The sequence below is a fragment of the Delphinapterus leucas genome, chromosome X (genome assembly GCF_059928025.1).
Source record: "Delphinapterus leucas isolate spDelLeu-1000000601 "Yukka" chromosome X, BTC_Dleu_Yukka2, whole genome shotgun sequence".
Classification (NCBI taxonomy): domain Eukaryota; kingdom Metazoa; phylum Chordata; class Mammalia; order Artiodactyla; family Monodontidae; genus Delphinapterus; species Delphinapterus leucas.
The window spans coordinates 1,225,165-1,244,101 of record NC_143150.1 but is presented as its reverse complement, the minus strand read 5'-3'; the positions used below and the strand labels follow the sequence as shown (position 1 = coordinate 1,244,101).

The window sequence follows — 18,937 nt, the reverse complement described above, 5'->3', positions numbered from 1 at the left end:
GGGTGCTGCGTCTCTACGTGGGCCTGCTGCGTGGGCTGCCCACTGGATCTGCACAAGGCCACTGGCAGCGCCACCTGCCTCTCCTGCAATGCCAGGGTTGCCAGGGTCGCCAGGATCAACCGGGTCACCGGGGTCACCCTGGCCACCACGTGCTGCTCCCACTGCAACGGCCGCGGCACCTGCGCCTTCGTCTGCTGCCCTCATGGCTCCTTCACCATCTGCCTCAGACTCCATCTAGAACCGCTTCCACGCTCCCTACGAGCGGGGGAAGGAAAAAACGGTCCCTAACAAAACCAACCGTCTAACGGCCCCTGAGGTGGGGATTCCCAGAGCGCCTGCGCAGACCCCTGGTAACGCCTCCTGACTCGTGATTGGTTCCCACCAACAGAGCCTGCAGGCTCTCCAGCCAATGGTCGCCCCCTTACTAAGCTCCACACCGCAGAGCGCTGTGTAACCCCAATGAGCCTGCGCAAACACACACCCACATCTTCCGGTCCCTCTAACCGGCCTACCTCGGGCCCAGGCTCCCCGTAAGTGGCTTAGCCTTGAGGCCTCCAGGTGACGCTCCTCCCCGTAGTGTGGCTAGAGCTCCCCAGTGCGTATGTGCAAACAGAGCCCCGCCCCACCTCCTCAGGCCTCTGAGAACGGAAGTTTCCCTGCCAAGCCTGCAAACCCCAGGCGAGCCACGTGCAGTTCGAAGTCTGTGTCAGTGCCAGCCTGGCCAACTTCACGTGTGACCAGCCTGCTGAGCACAGGTCCCTGTCATCGAGTTCTGCAAGTGAGTCGGGCACCTCTGGGCCAGGCCCGGCCAGCCCTCTGGTCTCCAACACGTAGCTCGAGTCTGCATGTGTGTTCGTATGCACGTGTGCGTGTGTGGGGGCCCGGCCCTGCGGGGATGAGGCCAGGGATGCAGAGCGGGCGATGCCTGCCCGCCTGGGGAGGGAAGCGGGGGGCTGCTGCTGGGCCTGCTGGGGACGCCGTGGGGCCGAGCTGCCAGGGGCTCCAAGGCTCCGGGGACACAGATTTCAGCGACTTCAGGCTGCAGGCTAGGCCCGGGCTGGCCTGGTGCATGGGGGAGACCGGCTGGACGCAAGGGCTGCGGCGGCGGGGGATGGGGTGGGGGAGGGGCGAGGGCCCCTACCCCAGGACCACCCCCAGTCTCCTGGGCATTTGGTGGCACAGACCTCATGGGCTTTCCCTTCCCCAGGAACAAAGTATTGCGGCTCTCCGGGGGCCTGGAGGGCCTGGGGGCCCTTAGCTGGGAGGTTACCCTGTGTCTGCTAGTCTGCTGGGTGCTGGTCTACTTCTGTATCTGGAACGGGGGTCAAGTCAACAGAAGAGGTACAGCCAGGGTGACGGCAGGCCCGGGGGCAGCACTGCCTGGGGGGATGTGGGTGTCTGCCAGCAAACACTGCTGCCACGGGAGGAGACGGAACCAGGGCCAGAGCCCGAGGAGGGGCAGGGACTTCAGTCCGGACGACTTGATCCCCACCCCCTGACTGGAGAGTCCTCTCCACCCTGCGCCTCCAGGCCCGGCAGCCTTCCCTCCCGAGTGGAGGTGGAGTGGCCCCGGCAGCGGCTGCCCCTTCCCTGGGGTGGGGGGCATCCGTGGCTTGCCTTCCCTGGCTCGCCTTCCCTCCCTTCCAGTTTCTCTCGGTTCTGGCTCTGCGTCAGCTTTTAACCTTCTCGGTCTGTCTCTTTCACCTGCCTGTCTGCCCTCGGGGACCCAGCGGGGAGCGTGGACCCATCCCTCCCTCAGGGGCTCCCTGTCAGGTTGTGGGGACAACTGTGTCAACAGACACACAATAAGACAGCCTGCCGATGGTTGCGGGACACGCGGGACACGGCCAGGTCTCTGGAGGGCGGGAGCGTTCCGGCAGGGTCCGCAGAGCAGCCGCTTGGCGCTGCTTGCGTGGGAGGCAGAGGCCTTTGCTGTCGTCTTGATCTTGCCTGTGTCTCTGGCTAGCTGAGTTCTAATCCCCGGCACCAAGGACCCCCGCCTCTCTGCAGACCAGGACCTGGAGTCGGCACGGGAGGCGTGGGACCTGCCTGCGGGCTGCGGCCTTGCTCCCCGCCAGGGGAGGGCCCTGCCTCTCCCTCCCTCTGCAGCTGACCTGTGCTTGCCGTGGCTCCTCACACCTGCTCTCCCCTCGCTCATCTCCAGGTATGGATAGATGCCGGGACCCAGATTTTCTTTTCTTATGCCATTGGCCTGGGGGCCCTCACGGCCCTGGGCGGCTACAATCGCTTCAACAACAACTGCTACAAGTAGGCACTACAGCCCTGCCATCCCTGCCCTGCCTGCCCGTGGCCAGCAGGCAGTCTCACCAGCCCACACGGTCCCCTCTGCCCCCAGGGATGCCATCATCCTCGCACTCATAAACAGCGGGACCAGCTTCTTTGCTGGCTTCGTGGTCTTCTCCATCCTGGGCTTCATGGCCACAGAGCAGGGCGTGCACATCTCCAAGGTGGCGGAATCAGGTAAAGACGCCCCAAGCCCCAGCCCGGCCTCCGGAGCAGCGGTAGCTGCTGTCGTAACGGACCGTGTACGCGAACGCACACAGAATGACGTTCTGAGAAATGAGAACAATTCAAACTCAATTTGTCCCATCACTCTGGGCCAGGAGGCCTGGCTGAGCAGCTGCGAGGCACAGCTGTCCAGCCACCTCAGGCCAGGCCACGTGGAGCCCCGAGCCCCCATCCGTCTGTATCCAGGGGCCTCGGGGTATGTCCTCACACTTGCCTGAGTGTTGTAGAGGGAAAGGTCGGCCTTTTCTGGGTCAGTGGTGATCTGCGACCACAGTAGCTGCCGGAACCCAGGCACAGAAGGCTGAGCCAGACGCGCCACTCTTATTGGTACAGGTCTACCAAGGGCTTGCGGGAACCTTCCAGCCCCTGGTATGGTGCGCACATGCGCGCGCACACCCACACACACACACAAACACGAGGGCTTGAGTGGCCCGGCAGTGTCTTGACAGAAGTCGAAAGGCCCTTGGCCACAGGGTGCCCTGGCATCGTCCACTCCTCTGGTACCGTGGTGTAGTGTGGAGGGGGACAGGACGTGGGTGGGGGGGCTCCAGGTGTCCACACCCTGCCCCTTCCCCCTCAGGGCCTGGCCTGGCTTTCATCGCCTATCCCCGGGCCGTCACGCTGATGCCTGTGGCCCCGCTCTGGGCTGCTCTGTTCTTCTTCATGCTGCTGCTGCTTGGCCTTGACAGCCAGGTTTGAGAGGGGGGACGCAAGAGAGGGGGCTGGGAGGTAGGGGGTGGGGGGCTGGCGAGCAGAGGGCACACTGGGCGACGGGAGATGGCAGGTGGGTGGGGAGGGGCACGGCCTGAGTTGCCCGGCCACAGTTTGTAGGTGTGGAAGGCTTCATCACCGGCCTGCTGGACCTCCTCCCGGCCTCCTACTACTTCCGTTTCCAAAGAGAGATCTCCGTGGCCCTCTGCTGCGCCCTCTGCTTTGTCATTGATCTCTCCATGGTGACCGATGTGAGTGGCGGCAGGGTGAGGGATGCCCCTAGCTTCAGGCTGCCGGCTGCCACCTTCCCTGACCTGGCTCCATCCACAGGGCGGGATGTATGTCTTCCAGCTGTTTGACTACTACTCAGCCAGCGGCACCACCCTGCTCTGGCAGGCCTTCTGGGAGTGCGCGGTGATCGCCTGGGTGTACGGTAGGTCTGGGCCAACAGGCAAGCTGGGGGTGCGGTGCGGTCAGGGGTGGTGCGTCTCTAGCCCTGGCCCTCCGGCCTCACGTGACCCCAGGAGCCGACCGCTTCATGGACGACGTGGCCTGCATGATCGGGTACCGACCTTGCCCCTGGATGAAATGGTGCCGGTCTTTCTTCACCCCGCTGGTGTGCATGGTAAGGGCCGGGAGAGGCTGGGCAGGGCGAGGGACACTGAGGGCTCGCAGTGGTGGCTGCCGGCTGAGCGCGAGGCTTCTCACCCACAGGGCGTCTTCATCTTCCACACGGTGTACTACAAGCCGCTGGTCTACAACAACACCTACGTGTACCCGTGGTGGGGCGAGGCCATGGGCTGGGGCTTCGCGCTCTCCTCCATGCTGTGTGTGCCCCTCCACCTCCTGGGCTGCCTCCTCAGGGCCAAGGGGACCGTGGCTGAAGTCAGTTCCCCGCGCCCCGTCTCCCGCACACCATCCCTCCCTCCCTTTGGGTGGAGACGTGATCTCCAGAGCGCCCTGCCCCTTCTCCCACATGCCGGGAGGGACAGACCGTTGTGCCGGAGCCTCTTGGCCAGCTCGGAGGGGGGTGTACGGGAGGAGAGTTGGCCCTCCAGGGCCTCGCTCAGGTGGTGGCGGCGGAGGAGAGGCCTGTCCCTAGCCTCTGTTCTAGCAGCCACTCGGCCCTCCACTGAACCCCTATTTCCCTAGCGTAGGGAGCGGGGCCTGGTCAGGAGGGGCGCGGCCCCGGGCCCCAAGTTGGTGGCAGGTGGCGGGAAGTGGAGAGAGGCCAGGGACAAGCAGGTGCCCCTCCCCAGGGACCCAACGTGTCCCTCTCTCCCGCAGCGCCGGCAGCACCTGACGCAGCCCGTCTGGGGCCTCCACCACTTGGAGTACAGAGCTCAGGACTCGGATGTCAGGGGCCTGACCACCCTGACCCCGGTGTCTGAGAGCAGCAAGGTGGTGGTGGTGGAGAGCGTCATGTGACAGGTGCCCCGGCTCACATCACCAGCTCACCCTCTCGTAGCCATAGCAGCCACTGCTCTAGCCCCCCACCCCCCAGGGGGCTTGCCTTTCCCTGACACCTATGGGGGTCTGCCTGGGTGGGGGGGAGGGGAGGAAGCACCAGAGTGCTTATAACTAAAATAACTTTTTCCATTTTTAATAAAATGCCAATAATATCACAACCCACCAAAAGTAGATGCCTCCCCCACCACCCTTAACCAAGCTGGTGCCCACGCTGCTTCCCAAGCCCTGCCGCCCGCCCTCCAGTGCCCGCTACCGTCACGTCTAACCTGACCCCACCAGGCCCTGCCTGCCTCTCTCCAGGCTCTGCCCAGCACACCCTTGGGTGGCCCCTCACCCCAGGGGCAGCAGTGGCAGCTTGGGGAACAGGGGGACTGGAGAGCAGAGGGGGCAGGCGAGGGGGGGGCAGCAGAACCAAGGCGAATATATCAGCTGGGCTAGACCCCTCTCCCTGTCCCTACTCTAGAAGCTTAGAGAGCCAGCCAGCAAGGGAACCTTCAGTTCCTGAGCCAACTGCCACCAATAGCAGTTGTGTGAGCTTGAGTGCATGTGTGCGTGAGTACCTTCGTTATAGACATAGATCTCTATTTCTTCGCCAAGGGGGCGTCATCTCTTACCTGACGGACTGCTGTGCGCCTGCTCTCTGGGAACCCCTCCTCCCTGGGCGGGTCAGTGGGTTATCGTCATGTCACCCAGGATCACACCCCAACCACACAGACCCACGTCCTGTCCCACGGCACCCAGGAGAGGGTCTCCCTCCTCCCTGGGGCCCCCTGTGCCGCCAGACTCCCACCCCACCTCCTGGGAGTGATGGACCCCCCTGTCTCTGCACCCCTGCCCACCCAGGGCCTTGTGTGTGTGCACGTTTGTGTGGGTGCACACGTGCACAGGAACACGTGGGTCGGTGCTGTGCACACACGGCAAGGCCGTGGTGGATGGGAACCCGAGGCTGCTCTCCTGTCAGCAGCATTCCCTTGCCTTAAGTGCGAACTCGACCGAGGCGGTCATTAAAAAGGGGTCGGGGGCTCAGAGGCATCTGAGCTGTGCCTTAAAGGAAGAGCGAAGTTTAGATAAATGGCGAGGGTGGGAGACCGGTCAGTACCTTGACTTTTCTAGCATCTTTATTGCGGACATTTCACATGTACTCACAAGGAGAGAGGATAGTGTTTTTAAAAATCCGCCTACCTTTCACCCGGCTTCAACACTTGCCAACGTTTCACTAGTTTATTTTGAAAATAAGGAAGGGTTTAGGGGTGAGAGTAGTGAAAATAATATCTCTTGAAGAGATAAAAGAAGAGGCACCCCTCGAAGCTTGTCCAAATACAGGGGTGCCCGTGCACCCCTCTCGTAAGGGTATCACATGGCCCTGAAGCACAGGGCCCGCGTAGGGTTGCAACGGGATGTGGTCGGCAACAAGCGGCTACTGGTGTTTCGGCCGCTGTCTCTCTGACTTTCACGTCAGTTCTCTCTCCACATACGCTGAAGCTAGCGATCACCCCACCTTCACTTTGATCAACCTGGAGTCGCCATCTGGGTTCCCTGCAAGGACCTCATGATGGCACCGCCTCCTGCCCCTCCAGGCTCTGCCCTTTCCTAGGTCTGAGGGCGCAGGCCAGAGAGCAAGTAGGGCTGGACACGAGGGAAAATTACCCACATGGTTCCTGCCCTCCAAGATCTGCCACTCCCATTGAGGAGTGCCCCTCTGGTGGCTCTGAGGGCCCCTCTGTGGCAGGAGGTGGGGTCATCGTCTAGGAATGATGAGGGAGGTGGTAGGAGACATGAATTGAGGAGAGTAGGCAAGGTTGGGGTTTGGTGAGGAAGGTTTTGGGGGTTTAAACTATGAGGAAGTGTACTGTTGACCGAACACGAAGGCTAGAGGGAGGTGATGATGGTTGTGGTTGAGTTTTCCAATGAAGGGTCATCAAGGACCCAGACCCTTTCCTTCCTGACCCTTTTAAACAGCATGTGGGTGTTCTAGGCTTGGTGCTGGGTGAATGACTCCTGCCTAGGAAAGAAGAGCTCGTAACCATTGTATATTTTCTAAATAATTCGTTTTATTTTAGTCTTTTAAATAAGGTGCTCAACTCGCCAGCCTCATTTGTGAGCTCTTTTGTGCCTTATGCTTTGTCGTATCCCCAGTGCCATGGGCAGTGCCTGGTACCCACAAGGTGCTCATTCACTCATTCAAGAATTATTTGCTGCTAAGTGCTAGGATGCAGGGATCCAGGGCACCTCGCCCAGCCTGTGGGGTGGACGTGGGGTCAGCAAACACTTCCTTGGGATCATAATGCCGGACCTGAGTCCCTGAATCTCGGAGGCTCAGCAGGATATTGAAGGCTTCCCTTCCATTAGCAGCCAGAGTCTGAAGCTGTTCTTATGCCAGAGCTCACGGCGGGGGGGGAAGGCGGGGGGGGGGGGTCAGCGTCCAATTAGTGCTGATTGAACACCTGTTATGTGCGCGGTGCCGGGGCGGCAGGTTAATCACAGTTCTTGCCTTCAAGGAGCCTCTCGGCCAGTCAGGGAGAGAGCAAAGCACTTCAGCCCTAGGTAATGAGTGAGCGCACGGGCACTCCCCAAGGCCGCCAGGAGTGAGCGGCCCTTGAACCCATGGCACCATGAGGAGGGGCCAGCTGGCCCAGAGGCTGGAAGCGGGGTAGGTCGGGAAACGCGGCGGAGAGGAGGGCGCGCAGGAGGAGGGTGGAGTGGGGTACAGCCCCTGGGCTGGCTCTGCCTTTGCCCCCTTGCCTTTACCTCATTTGGACTTGGGAGCTCGCTCCTTGTACTTCTAGCTCTTTGGCCGGAGAAGTGTCTGACGGTGCTCCAGGGTCTGGGTGTCATCGTCCGTGAAGGGGCCGTGAAACGTTCACTGACCCCCCCAGAGCTGCTCCATCTCGGAAAGCGTCAGGGTTTGTTCCATGTGTGACGGCGGGAAAGGGGGTTACTGCTAAGGTCCAGGCGCCCGCAGAACCACAGCACAGCCCTCAGGAGGAGGCGTGGGGCTGCGAGGGCTGCACGGACATGACCGACTGGGCTCTGGCACGTGGAGCCCCTCTTCCCCCTCCCCTTGCATTGGACCGCTGGCCTCGTCTGCTCGTGGCTCTCCAGGAGTCTCTTGAGGGCCCCCTCGACTTCCTTGCTCCTCAGACTATAGATCATAGGGTGGAGCACGGGAGTGACACTGGTGTAGATTAAGGACACAGTTTTGTCCTGTTCTGGGGCGTAGCATGACTTGGGGCGAATGTAGATGAATATCGTGCAGCCGTAGTGCAGAAGGGAGACCAGCAGGTGCCCAGCACAGGCGGAGAAGGCCTTGCTCCTGCCCTCAGCCACGTGGATTCTGAGGACGGCAGCGATAATGAACCCGCAGGAGAGCAGGGTCAGCAGGAAGGGAACCAACAGGATGAGCAGGCAGACGCGGAAGACCGCGACCTCACTGGCCCGCGTGCGTCCGCGCAGGCCAGGAGTAGCACAGCGGGGATGTCACAGAAGAAGTGACTGATCTCATGAGACTGACCAAAGGGGAAGAGGGATATCAGTGTGGGGAGGGTGAAGGAGAGCGCAAGTCCGCTGACTCACGCCAGAGCCAGCATCTGCAGACACAGGGTCCTGGCTATGATGACTGTGTAATGCAGGGGCTTGCAGACGGCCACAAAGCGGTCGTAGGCCATCGCAGCCACGAGGAAACACTCTGCCCTGCCCAGGGCGCTGAAGAGATGCATTTGCAGGGCTCAGCCCAGGAAGGGCATCCGCTGGCTCCCGGACAGGAAACTGGCCAGCATGCTGGGGACGATGGCCCATATATAGCCGATTTCAATGGTGGACAGGTTGCGAAGGAGGAAATACGCGGAGTCAAAGAGGGTGATGAGCGCAAGAGTCGTGTGCCCTGCTAGGGTGACAAGATGCATGATTAGAAACAGTCCAAACATGGAGATTTGTAATTCAGCCAGGTCCCCAAAGCCCAAGACAATGAATTCAGAGCTCAAGGTGTGCTGCTTCTGCAGTGGGGCCATCCTGCGTTCTCCTCTGTCGAGCTCCTGGGCCGGAAAAGGCAGCTTTCTAGCAATTCTCTAAGTCATGGGAGACCCTGGAGCCCTCTCCACAGATGGCCATTGTCCCCATTCTGTGAGCCTTTTGAATTCTGCCTTCTGTTCAGTGAGAGCGGCGGAGTGCTCGCTCTGATGGTGACGTCACTTTAGTTCACCTGTTGAGTTATTACAGAAACGAGCCGAGATGAGTGAAGTTGTCTTTAACAGACCCTAACGAAAGTCCTCCTTCTGACTACGTTTTGAAGAGCGGCCTCAGGGTAGGGGTTGGGTGCTGAGCGTGATGTTACTTAGGTTGGAACAGAGGCCGGGCCGGCGGGGTCATTGACGCCGTGGGGAATTCCCGTGGGATGGAAGGTCCGGCGAGTTGGTCTTAAAGACACTTTGACTCTGTGCGTTGGCTATGTTGTCCCTCCCTCGCCACCGCCCCTCCCCACCAAACTCCCAGGGTTCCTGCAGCCTCCCCTGTTTCAGCTCCGCTGAGTCGCAGGGAGACCCCGGCTTACGTGTCACCCTGCTCTAGACACCTCTTCTGAGCCCTGGGCTGAGTCAGGCGGATTCTCTCTCTGGCTACCCCAAAAGCCTGTGGGCTCCCTGATGGCAAGAATGATTTCTTATTTAGGCTCTCAAACAGTGGCTGGTACATATTAGTATTATTGGTGAAGATCTGTTGACTAAAAGTCTGTTGCTCGTTTCTGCATCCTCTGCAGTTAGGGCAGAGTCAGACGTTGAGTAGGCGCCCAACACGTATGCTTGAGTTAATGGTTAAGTGAAGGCAGGGAACCTTTGACGTATTGGGGATGCTGAGGTCATGATCGTCCAGGGTGGGAGGAAGCAGGACAGAACTAGGACATAGTCGGCACCTTCCCAGACTTTGGGGGACACGTTTGCTTCTCTCTTCCCCGGTAGGACCAAAGATACAAGTAGGAGGCCTTATGCCTAGGCTTCGATTCCTTCCTGTGCATCCCTTTCTCACAGCAGAGGAGAGGAGAAGATTGCTAAAGAGTCTAGAGATCTAACACATCGAGACTCAACAGGAGTGACCTGTTGAGGTCACTGAGATGGGTTCTCTTCATTTTCAGCGCCTCGTGGAAATGGAGTTGTCACCTCAAGGACAGGAGCTCACTTAGGTACCATTTGGACCGGGGCCAAAGTGTGAGACTCGAAGTGTGTTCACTGAAACCTGAAAACCCATTCTGCTGATGGTTTTGCTTGGCCCAGACGGAGTTTGTGCTTCCAGTTTTCCAGCCCCTTGCATGTCACACTGACTATTCTTTGGGTGTTCACTGACCTAATGGGCGCCTAGAGTCTCTGAGCAGCACGGGTCCCTGGAGGGCCGTTTGCCCACTCGTTACCGCAGAGCCGATGGTCACGACGTCTTCCCCGGATGACGCCTTCCCTGCTCCCAGCCCTGCCACCAGCTCCGCCTGGAAATCACACTAAGTGCCCTGCTCTGCCAGCGGTCTGAGTGAGGCCATCCTTTCCGGGTTCTTGTTTCTCTTCCTTGGACTCGGACCCTCGGCTCTGGCTTGGCCACAGCTGATCACTTCCTCTCTTTTTTCCCATGACGGGGCTGCGGACATGTGGGGATTGCTTTGTTTCATTTGGGCCCTAAACCTTGAAAATACTGAAAACACAAAGATGAAAGTCAAAGACTTTCAAAGACACATGATCCAAACGGTTGAAAAGCGAGAAGTGAAAGTCAGTGTGACTTTCTCCCCCTGCTCTCCCAGAGAGCATCGCTCTCAGCCGGGGGGGCTCACTTCCTTCCCTGCTTTGTCCGGTGCGTACAAACGCAAACACTTCACGCACACACTCACACGCATGGGCATACGCACACACACACACTCCCACACGTGTACACAGGAACAGGCATGCACACACCTTACACACGCAAGCATAAACACGATCACATGTACGCACACATCTGCACACGTGTATGGACACACACAGTGCACACGTGTATGGACACACACAGTACCCACCTGCGCGCATACATTCACACACACCTGCACGCATATATGCACATATTCCCACACTCACACGTGTATGTATATAAACATTCACCACAGTCACACATTAAAAAAGCTGAAATGGGATCATATTACACATATAAACTGACTGCCCTTAGTGTTTTCACCGCATAATGTGTCCGGGAGAGGTTTTCAGTCAGCACATAGCTGGTTTACGTCAATCTTTTTTTCTTTTTCTTTTTTTTAACATCTTTATTGGAGTACAGTTGCTTTACAATGGTGTGTTAGTTTCTGCTTTATGACAAAGGGAATCATACTTCAGTCTTTCAACTGCCGCATTCTACAGTATGGATGCACTGTAATGTCATTAAGTATAATGAAATAATACAACAAACACACGATAACAGATAAAACCTATACACAAAAGTAAATAAAACATAATTAAAATAACTGAGACTTGAATCAGTCTTTCATTACTTCGGTGTTGCAGTGGTTTCTATTTGTTTCTTACCACACGCCACGGTCCAAAGCATAGCCCCGAGTGGAGCGCGGAGCAGCGGCCCCGCGTGAGTACGGCTCGTGCATCCTTCCTGCTCTTTTCTCGCGTGCCTGGAACGGCCCCGGAGAAGAGATGTGGTTTTGTTACCTGGGAGGCACAGGTCAGCGCGTGAAGCGGAAAACCGGGGAGAAGCCCGAGGAGGAGGAAAGCCCATCTTCAGGGAAGCAGCGGCAGCGCCGAGTGGCCTGGACCCGGTGGCACAGCTTCCCGCAGCCTGGCCGGTGGCTTTCCCGCCTGTCCGGACCACGGGGAGCGAGCCCTCGGAAGCACTGTCTGATGGCTGGAAGGAAGGGAGTGTCCTTAGAGGAGCTGCTACGTTGGCCCTAGAGGAGAGGTGGGGAAGGAGGCCGTCCCTGTGGTCCACCCCACCGAGGGGAGGCCCTTCCCTAGGTCACACAGCTGAACCCAAGCCCAAACTCAATTACTCAGGTTTTCCTTGCCAAAAAAAAAGAAAAAAGAAAAAGAAAAAGAAAAAAACAGTCTAGATCTTGACAATGTCGTTTAACTCAGATCTGCTGAAATTGCGGGCCCACTGTGCCGTCACCAGTATGCGAATGGGCCTCAGGCTGATTTTAGAGGCAGGAAATGCACAGGTTTGCTTGGGTTTGAATCAAGCCATCAGGCCTTGCTAGAGAGGAGTGCAGAGTGGGCAGTGGAGCCCGAGATCGGTGAGCTTCTAAGCCCCCCAGCCCCCAAAGCTGAGAGTCTACAAGGGGACTTAATCAGGGCCATCGGGGATTCCATTTTTAATCTGCAAACTCTGAGTCATCAAAGTAGCTTCATTGAACGAAGTGGGGACTGAGGGTTATGGAAGCTTGAGAAAGCTACTACTCAGCTGACCCAGGCTTCTGTCTAATACTTTCATCTCCCCGGTTCTGGTCTAGGTGCAGCCCGATGTCCAACCTGCACCGTGCCCCGCATCCTCGTAAGGCAGGACCCCAACGACGTCTCGCCTACATTCATAAAGCCAGTCTTCCCCCTGCAGCCACTCTGGGCCTTCCTTTGGTTTCACTTCCACGGCCCACAGGCTTGCTCAGAGTAAACCCCCTTTCCACCGCCGTCCTTTGGAGGATAGCCCTGCCCGGGCCAAAGCCTCGGAGGGCTAGCTCGGTGCTGGCCTGCAGGCGGCAGTGGGACAAGGCCTGCCCCGCAGCATTCTGCCACACTCTGCAACCGGAAACAGGACCCCCAAGAGCCCTCTGGGTACTCAGAATTACACACAATTCCCCTTGAATCATTCCAGTCGTCTCTGCCTCTAATCATGACCCCAGAGGGGCTGCCAACAGTCCAAGGTGGGCCTACGGCACTTTTCCACCTTCTTCTCCCTCCTCCCTGGCCTGTTTCTCCTCTTGGCCCCAGTTTCTAATACAAAAGCTCTTCTGCCATCTAATGGAGAGAAGCACCGTGCAACTCTCCAGCGTCGATGAGTGACCTGATGTGGCGGCAGCGCGGGGCTGAGGATATGCTGTCTTCCTCCAGCTAATGCGCATGCCCACCTTAGTGCCAGCATTACCGGCACGTGGGGTCCGAAGGGAGGGACGGCAAGTAAGAGGTTTTAAACATAAATTCAGCACTTTGGAAGAAAGGCACGTCAAAAGGGCCCTAAGTAACTGGGGCTGCCGCCTCTGCAAATTCCTAGATGTTCTAAGGCAGTGTCAGCGCAGCTGCCACACCACTCACAATCACAGACTCTGTGTGTCTCCCCTGGTTTCCTCGAGGAAAGAGATGCCACATGGAGATGCAGTGAAATACACTGTTGGTGAGCAGCGTCCAGAGGTCCACGTTTCCTCACCAGGGGGAGTTTGTCAGAGGTTCTCAGTGTGGAGTATTTGGTCTCTTTCTCCTTCCCTTTCCACTCCCTCCAATGGGTTGTTCTGAGTCTAACTGTGTGGGGTATAGGGAATTAGCTGTATTCACAAACCAGCCCTTACCAGTGTAGAGGCTTTGCTTCCCCATCTGCTGGGACTTTTCTTGTATTTCTCAAGTGGTTCAGAACTCCGGCAGGGAAGAGGTATGCTATTTATTGGCCCTTCTTCACTCCCCCAAATTCTCAACTTAAGTGCTCATATTTGTATTTAAGTTTCTTAGAAATTGTGCTGCCAAGGAGGCAGGCATGCAGTCCTGAGTGGGGAGCCTCAGAATTCCCTTCATTTCTCAGGGAGGGAACTCCGCTCCCGCTTCCTCACCTTACGGGCAGTGGGTCGGGACACTAGGCCTCTTCGTGGAACCACGTGCTTGTATTCGGTTAGGACGTGATGATGAAGCAATCTGGTTGATTGTTTTTCCCTTAACAGTCTCTTCATGGTTGTTTTGATTTACTGAGGTATAGTTGACGTACAGTATTATATAAGTTTCAAGGTGCACAGCATAGTGATTCACAGTTTTTAAAGGTTATAATCCACCTATCGTTATTATAAAATATTGGCTCCATTGCCTGTACTGTACAGTATATCCTTGCAGCTTATTTATTTTGTACATAGTAGTTTGTACCTCTTAATCTTCTTAGTGACAGATTGATGGGTTCTCTTTATTTTCCTGCCTTGTATTTTGGCAACCACAAAGAGCTCCACAGTTGAAATTACCTGTAGGTAGGTAAGCATCGGATTTCTAGGACCACCAGGCACCCCGTGCCCCTGATTTCCCCCCATCTGCTTCCTTCCCTCGGGGGATAAGCGTCCACAGACCTTGGAGCCGGGATGGGTTGGTCTCAGCCAACCCAGATTTTGGAGTTTGTGGGAATACCTTGTCACCTAGTTTTGTTGTGGACGTTACCCTGGGTTTTTGGGTTTGCTATCGTTTCCTGTATCTCTTTCTCTTTCTCTTTCGGGGCTGGGAGAGTAGATGAGGATTTTGTGAAGATTCAAAAATGATGTTACCACCTCTGCTGCCACCTTCCCAGAATCGAGAAACTGTATGACTTCTGGGTCAGAACGATTAATAAAGATATCTTAACATCGATACAACAAAACACAGAAAAATTAGACGTTCTGGGCAAATCGTGACTTGACATGGATCTAAGTCCTCTGTCCATATTTCTCCTGGAACGATAAATGATGGGGGGCCGAGGGGCGCAGGAGAGCAGAGCTCCTTGGGGAATTGCACCCACTGACTGAGAAGGGTCAGGGCTGGAGGTTCGGCAGCCGGAGGAGGGGGACGCAGCCTTCTGGGGAGAAGTCCACCTGATACTGGTCGCATCTGATGATGTCAGGGCAAGAGCTGGGCACTGCCACGGAGTGGCTTTCTGAGGGGACTGTGCCCAACCGACCGACTGGCTACTGCCCTAGGATAGAAAAAGAACGTCTGTGCTGCAGTCGTCTTGGGCTCCGGCCTCACCACCCTCACTATCACTTGCTCCATGTTGAAGAGGACAAATCTAAAGCTGAGGGAGATGAAGCATCTTAGCTTCCCCGCAGCCACCCAGCCGGGAAGGGGTGGAGTTGAGTTGGGCCTCGGGTGGTCTGCCTGGCCCCAGCTCAGGTCCACCTCACAGTCAGGTCTGGCCTCAGTTTCCACTGTAAGCAGACTAATGCTTGACTCTTGTCTGCTTCACGTGTCTGTGTTTGGTCCCCTATTAGTCTCTAAATTCGTCCATACACCCTGGCACAGAGGAGGTATACAGCAAATGATGGCTCTCAGTCTATTAATGCTGGTGTGTGGTCAAGGATCACAGAGGCTGCTCACGTCAGTAATGTGGTTGGCATACACCTCTAATTGTTTCCCCTGAGGTTCTCTTGCCAAGATCCTTTTGTGTTTCCTAAATCTCTCTCTGCTTAACAAGGGCCAGCACAGGTGACCCCCAACCCGGACTGCAGATCGGAAAGTTGGGATTCCTTTCCTGAGCCGTACTGTGAGCCATGTGACTCGGGGACGTGCCGCTCTCTCCCTAGAGGGTGGGTCTAGCTGAAGATGTGCCAGGTATGCTTGTCCTTTGTGTGTCCCAAGCAAGAGGACGGGACTTTCTTATGACCTATGCTGACTTCACTGCAGCCCTGAGCCGCTGGGCAATGGGAGGCCGGCCACAGGCTACAAGGGAACTCAGAGGCAGAGGACTCCAGAGTCCCTGGCAAGTTTGTGCCCAGAGGGACGTCCTTTGCCCCTGTCCCAGGTGGACCTCAGAATCTGGGGACCAACTAGTCAGGAAATGTTGACAGCTATGGAAAGAGTGAAAATTTAGACTACACCCCTGGGAAAGAAGGACTCACCTCTGCCCACATGTTCATTCTCTGCTGCGGTCGGTGCCTGCTCTGCAGAAGTGCAAGGGTGTTCCTGATCAAGCGTCCTGTCCCGGAAGGACCTACCATTGACTCCTGATATCTACAGCTCTTAGGTCCTCAAGGCTGTTTTAACGCCTTACTATCAAGCTCCTCAAGGCACAGATGATTGAGCCTACCGGCTTTCGTCTAAAGGAAAGCACGCACAGAACAGAGACTACAGTTCTTTCCATTTCCCAGCTGAACTAGAAATCCAAACTTCAGGTAAGTGAAGACATCGTGGTTGGCCAGAGCACTGTTGAAATCAGGCAAACAGGTTACGATTTGACAAGAGAGGGCTGGTGAAAATCTCACTGTGTTCATCCCAAAGCAGGTTTAATCTCAGGAAAACAAAGTTTGGCTCAAAGGCAGAGCAGGAAGGGGCTCTCCTTCTGATGTTCTCTACTCCCATCACTGAGCTGCTCAGCCCATCTCACAAAGGCAGTTCATGGCAATTCCATCTCATGCCCTGGGGGCTGCAATGCCGTTTTTGGAAATAGATGCCATCTATGGAGTTCTCAGTGAAGAGCATGTTGGGGCCTTTTCCCCGGGGACGATGTTGCCAGTATCTCAATGGTACAGGATACTTTTGCGTGCGTAGAGGCTGCTCTCCTTAGTCCTCCAGACGGCTCAGTCTGCTCACACAGCGCCACTCCATGAGGCCAGAGTCAGCCCCGATGGCAACGAGAAGCCACCACCTTCTGTAAGGACTAGCCCATTCCACGCCCCAGCACACGGCGCCAGCTTCCTGTGGAACCAGGCCCATCAGTGGCTTCTGAAAAGCTGCGTGGTCTTCATGACTGCCGTTCAAACCCTGGTAGGCAGGCACCCTGCTAGGGGTAAATGAAGGCCTCCCAAGGCACAGGCAGGGAGGGGTAGCTTTAAATTGTGAATATTCACAGTAAGCCAGAAATCACATCTTTGCCACTATTTAAACTTATGAACAATTTCCGATGCTATCTTAAAAATGTGTGTGCGTGTGTGTGTGTGTGTGTGTCTGTCATAGTTTCACAAAATTCTTTTGCAGGGAAGTGAGCAAAATTGTCTGGAGTCCACTGATTGGAGTCGATAGGACCTTGGCTGCGGCCTTCAAAGCCCTCGGTGGAGGTGGCCTCAGGCCTCTCGTGTGTCTGCTCTGTGACCGGAGCACGGCAAGCGTATGTCCTCACAGGAGCAGAGGTGGGCGCTGCTTCCAGGACCCCGCACTGTTTTTAGAATCGAACGGCATGAAGGCACGAAAACCCTCATGTGGGAAGTGAAAGTGCGAGTCACATGACAGAGATGTGACTTCAGCCTTGGGGACCAGCAAGGAGGGGGAGGGGAAGGCCTCTTTCCCTAGGACTGGAGTGAATCGCTTTCTCTCTCATTCTCATGTTGGGACCCTACAGTCATGAAGCGTCTGAAAAGCTGTCTGTGTCTGTATCTGCTGCTTCTCTCATTCCTGCTCTGGGGCAAGAGTTGAAAGCCACTAGGAAATGAAGAGGTCGTACTTGAAGCCAGTGGTTCTCTCAAACAGAAACACCAGAAGGCAGGGGCGGGACTGGTTAAAACATTGCTGGGGGGACTTCCCTGGTGGCGCAGTGGTTAAGAATCCGCCTGCCAGTGCAGGGGACGCGGGTTCGAGCCCTGGTCCGGGAAGATCCCACAGGCCGTGGAGCAGCTGGGCCCACGCGCCACAACTACTGAGCCTGGGCTCTAGAGCCTGCGTGCCACAACTACTGAGCCCACGCGCCACAACTACTGAAGCCTGTGTGCCTAGAGCCCGTGCTCCGCAACAAGAGAAGCCACCACAATGAGAAGCCCGCACACCACAACGAACAGTGGACCCCGACAGGTGCAACTAGAGAAAGCCCACGCACGGCAATGGAGACCCAATGCAGCAAAAAAAAAAAAAAAAAAAAAAAAAAGTCTACAAATAATAAATGCTGGAGAGGGTGTGGAGAAAAAGGAAGCCTCCTACACTGTTGGTGGGCATGTAAATTGGTGCAGCCACTATGCAGAACAGTATGGAGGTTCCTTAAAAAACTAAAAATCGAACTACCATATGATCCAGCAATCCCACTCCTGGGCATATGTCCAGGCAAAAGTGTGATTCAATAAGATACACGCACCCCTATGTTCAGAGCAGCGCTGTTCACAGTAGCCAAGACATGGAAACAACCTAAATGCCCATTGACAGATAAACAGATAAAGAAGATGTGGGAATATATACAATGGAATATTGCTCAGCCATAAAAAATGAAACAGTGCCATTTGCAGCAACATCGAAGGACCTACAGATTAGCATACTAAGTGAAGTAACACAGAGAAAGACAAATATCATATGATATCACTTATATGTGGAGTCTTTAAAAATATGATATAAATGAACTTATTTAGAAAACGGAAATGGACTCACAGCCATAAAAAACAAACTTACGGTTACCAAAGAGGATAGCAGAGGGAGAGGGGGAGAGATAAATTAGGAGTTTGGGATTAACATATACACACTACTATATATAAAACAGATAAACAACAAGGACCTACTCTATAGCACAGGGAACTATATTCAATATCTTGTAATAACCTATAGTGGAAAAGAATCTGAAAAAGACTATATATATATAAAACACAATATGTGTGTGTGTGTAATGGAATCACTTTGCTATACACCTGAAACTAACACTGTAAACGAACTATACTTCAATTTTTTAAATGGTTAAAAAAAATTTAATAAAATAAATAAAATCATTTATGCTTTACAGAAAGGTGCACTCTTAGAAAGTTAAAATTTCTCATAGGGGGCTTCCCTGGTGACACAGTGGTTGAGAGTCCCCCTGCCAATGCAGGGGACACCGGTTCGAGTCCTGGTATGGGAAGATCCCACAAGCCGCGGAACAACTAAGCCCGTGTGCCACAACTGCTGAACCTGCGCTCTAGAGCTCATGAGCCACAAGTACTGAGCCCACGCACCTAGAGCCCGTGCTCTGCAACAAGAGAAGCCACCGCAATAAGCCCGTGAACCGCAAAGAAGAGTGGTCCCTGCTTGCGCAAAGTGCAGCAACAAAGACCAAAGGCAGCCAAAAATAAATAAATAAATGAATGAATAAATACATTTTTTTCTCATAATGTGTCTGCACTAACCACTATGAGCAGTTTTATGTGTATTCGTCCAGATTTTTTCCTAGGATATGCTAACCTGCATTTACAATATTTTTTTACATTAATAAGATCATATCAAGTACCAATTTGGCTGTTTATAATTCTTATTCCATGAATGCCATGTTCTCGTCATTTGTACAATTCCCTATTGGATTGTTTGTCTTTTATGTACTGATTTCTAAGAGTGTTTTGGTGTTTCTTTTCACATTTTAAAGATATTTTCTTTAGTTTACTATTTGTATCACCGATTTTTTCCTGACTCGT

At 55.1% G+C, this 18,937-nt stretch overlaps 1 protein-coding gene and 1 pseudogene across 1 annotated transcript; one reads left to right on the top strand and one right to left on the bottom strand.

Moving 5' to 3' along the window:
- The first annotated feature begins 895 nt into the window (after positions 1–895).
- On the top strand, positions 896–4,668 carry LOC149744105 (sodium- and chloride-dependent creatine transporter 1-like). Its single transcript, XM_089903903.1, has 10 exons — positions 896–1,116; positions 1,208–1,352; positions 2,165–2,268; positions 2,357–2,481; positions 3,110–3,222; positions 3,354–3,491; positions 3,571–3,673; positions 3,765–4,285; positions 4,393–4,485; positions 4,528–4,668. The coding sequence occupies exons 1-10, from the start codon at positions 896–898 to the stop codon at positions 4,666–4,668; spliced, it is 1,704 nt and encodes a 567-aa protein (XP_089760029.1).
- A 2,457-nt stretch (positions 4,669–7,125) lies between these two features.
- LOC149744104 (olfactory receptor 10V1-like) lies at positions 7,126–15,535 on the bottom strand (annotated as a pseudogene).
- Positions 15,536–18,937: the final 3,402 nt, after the last annotated feature.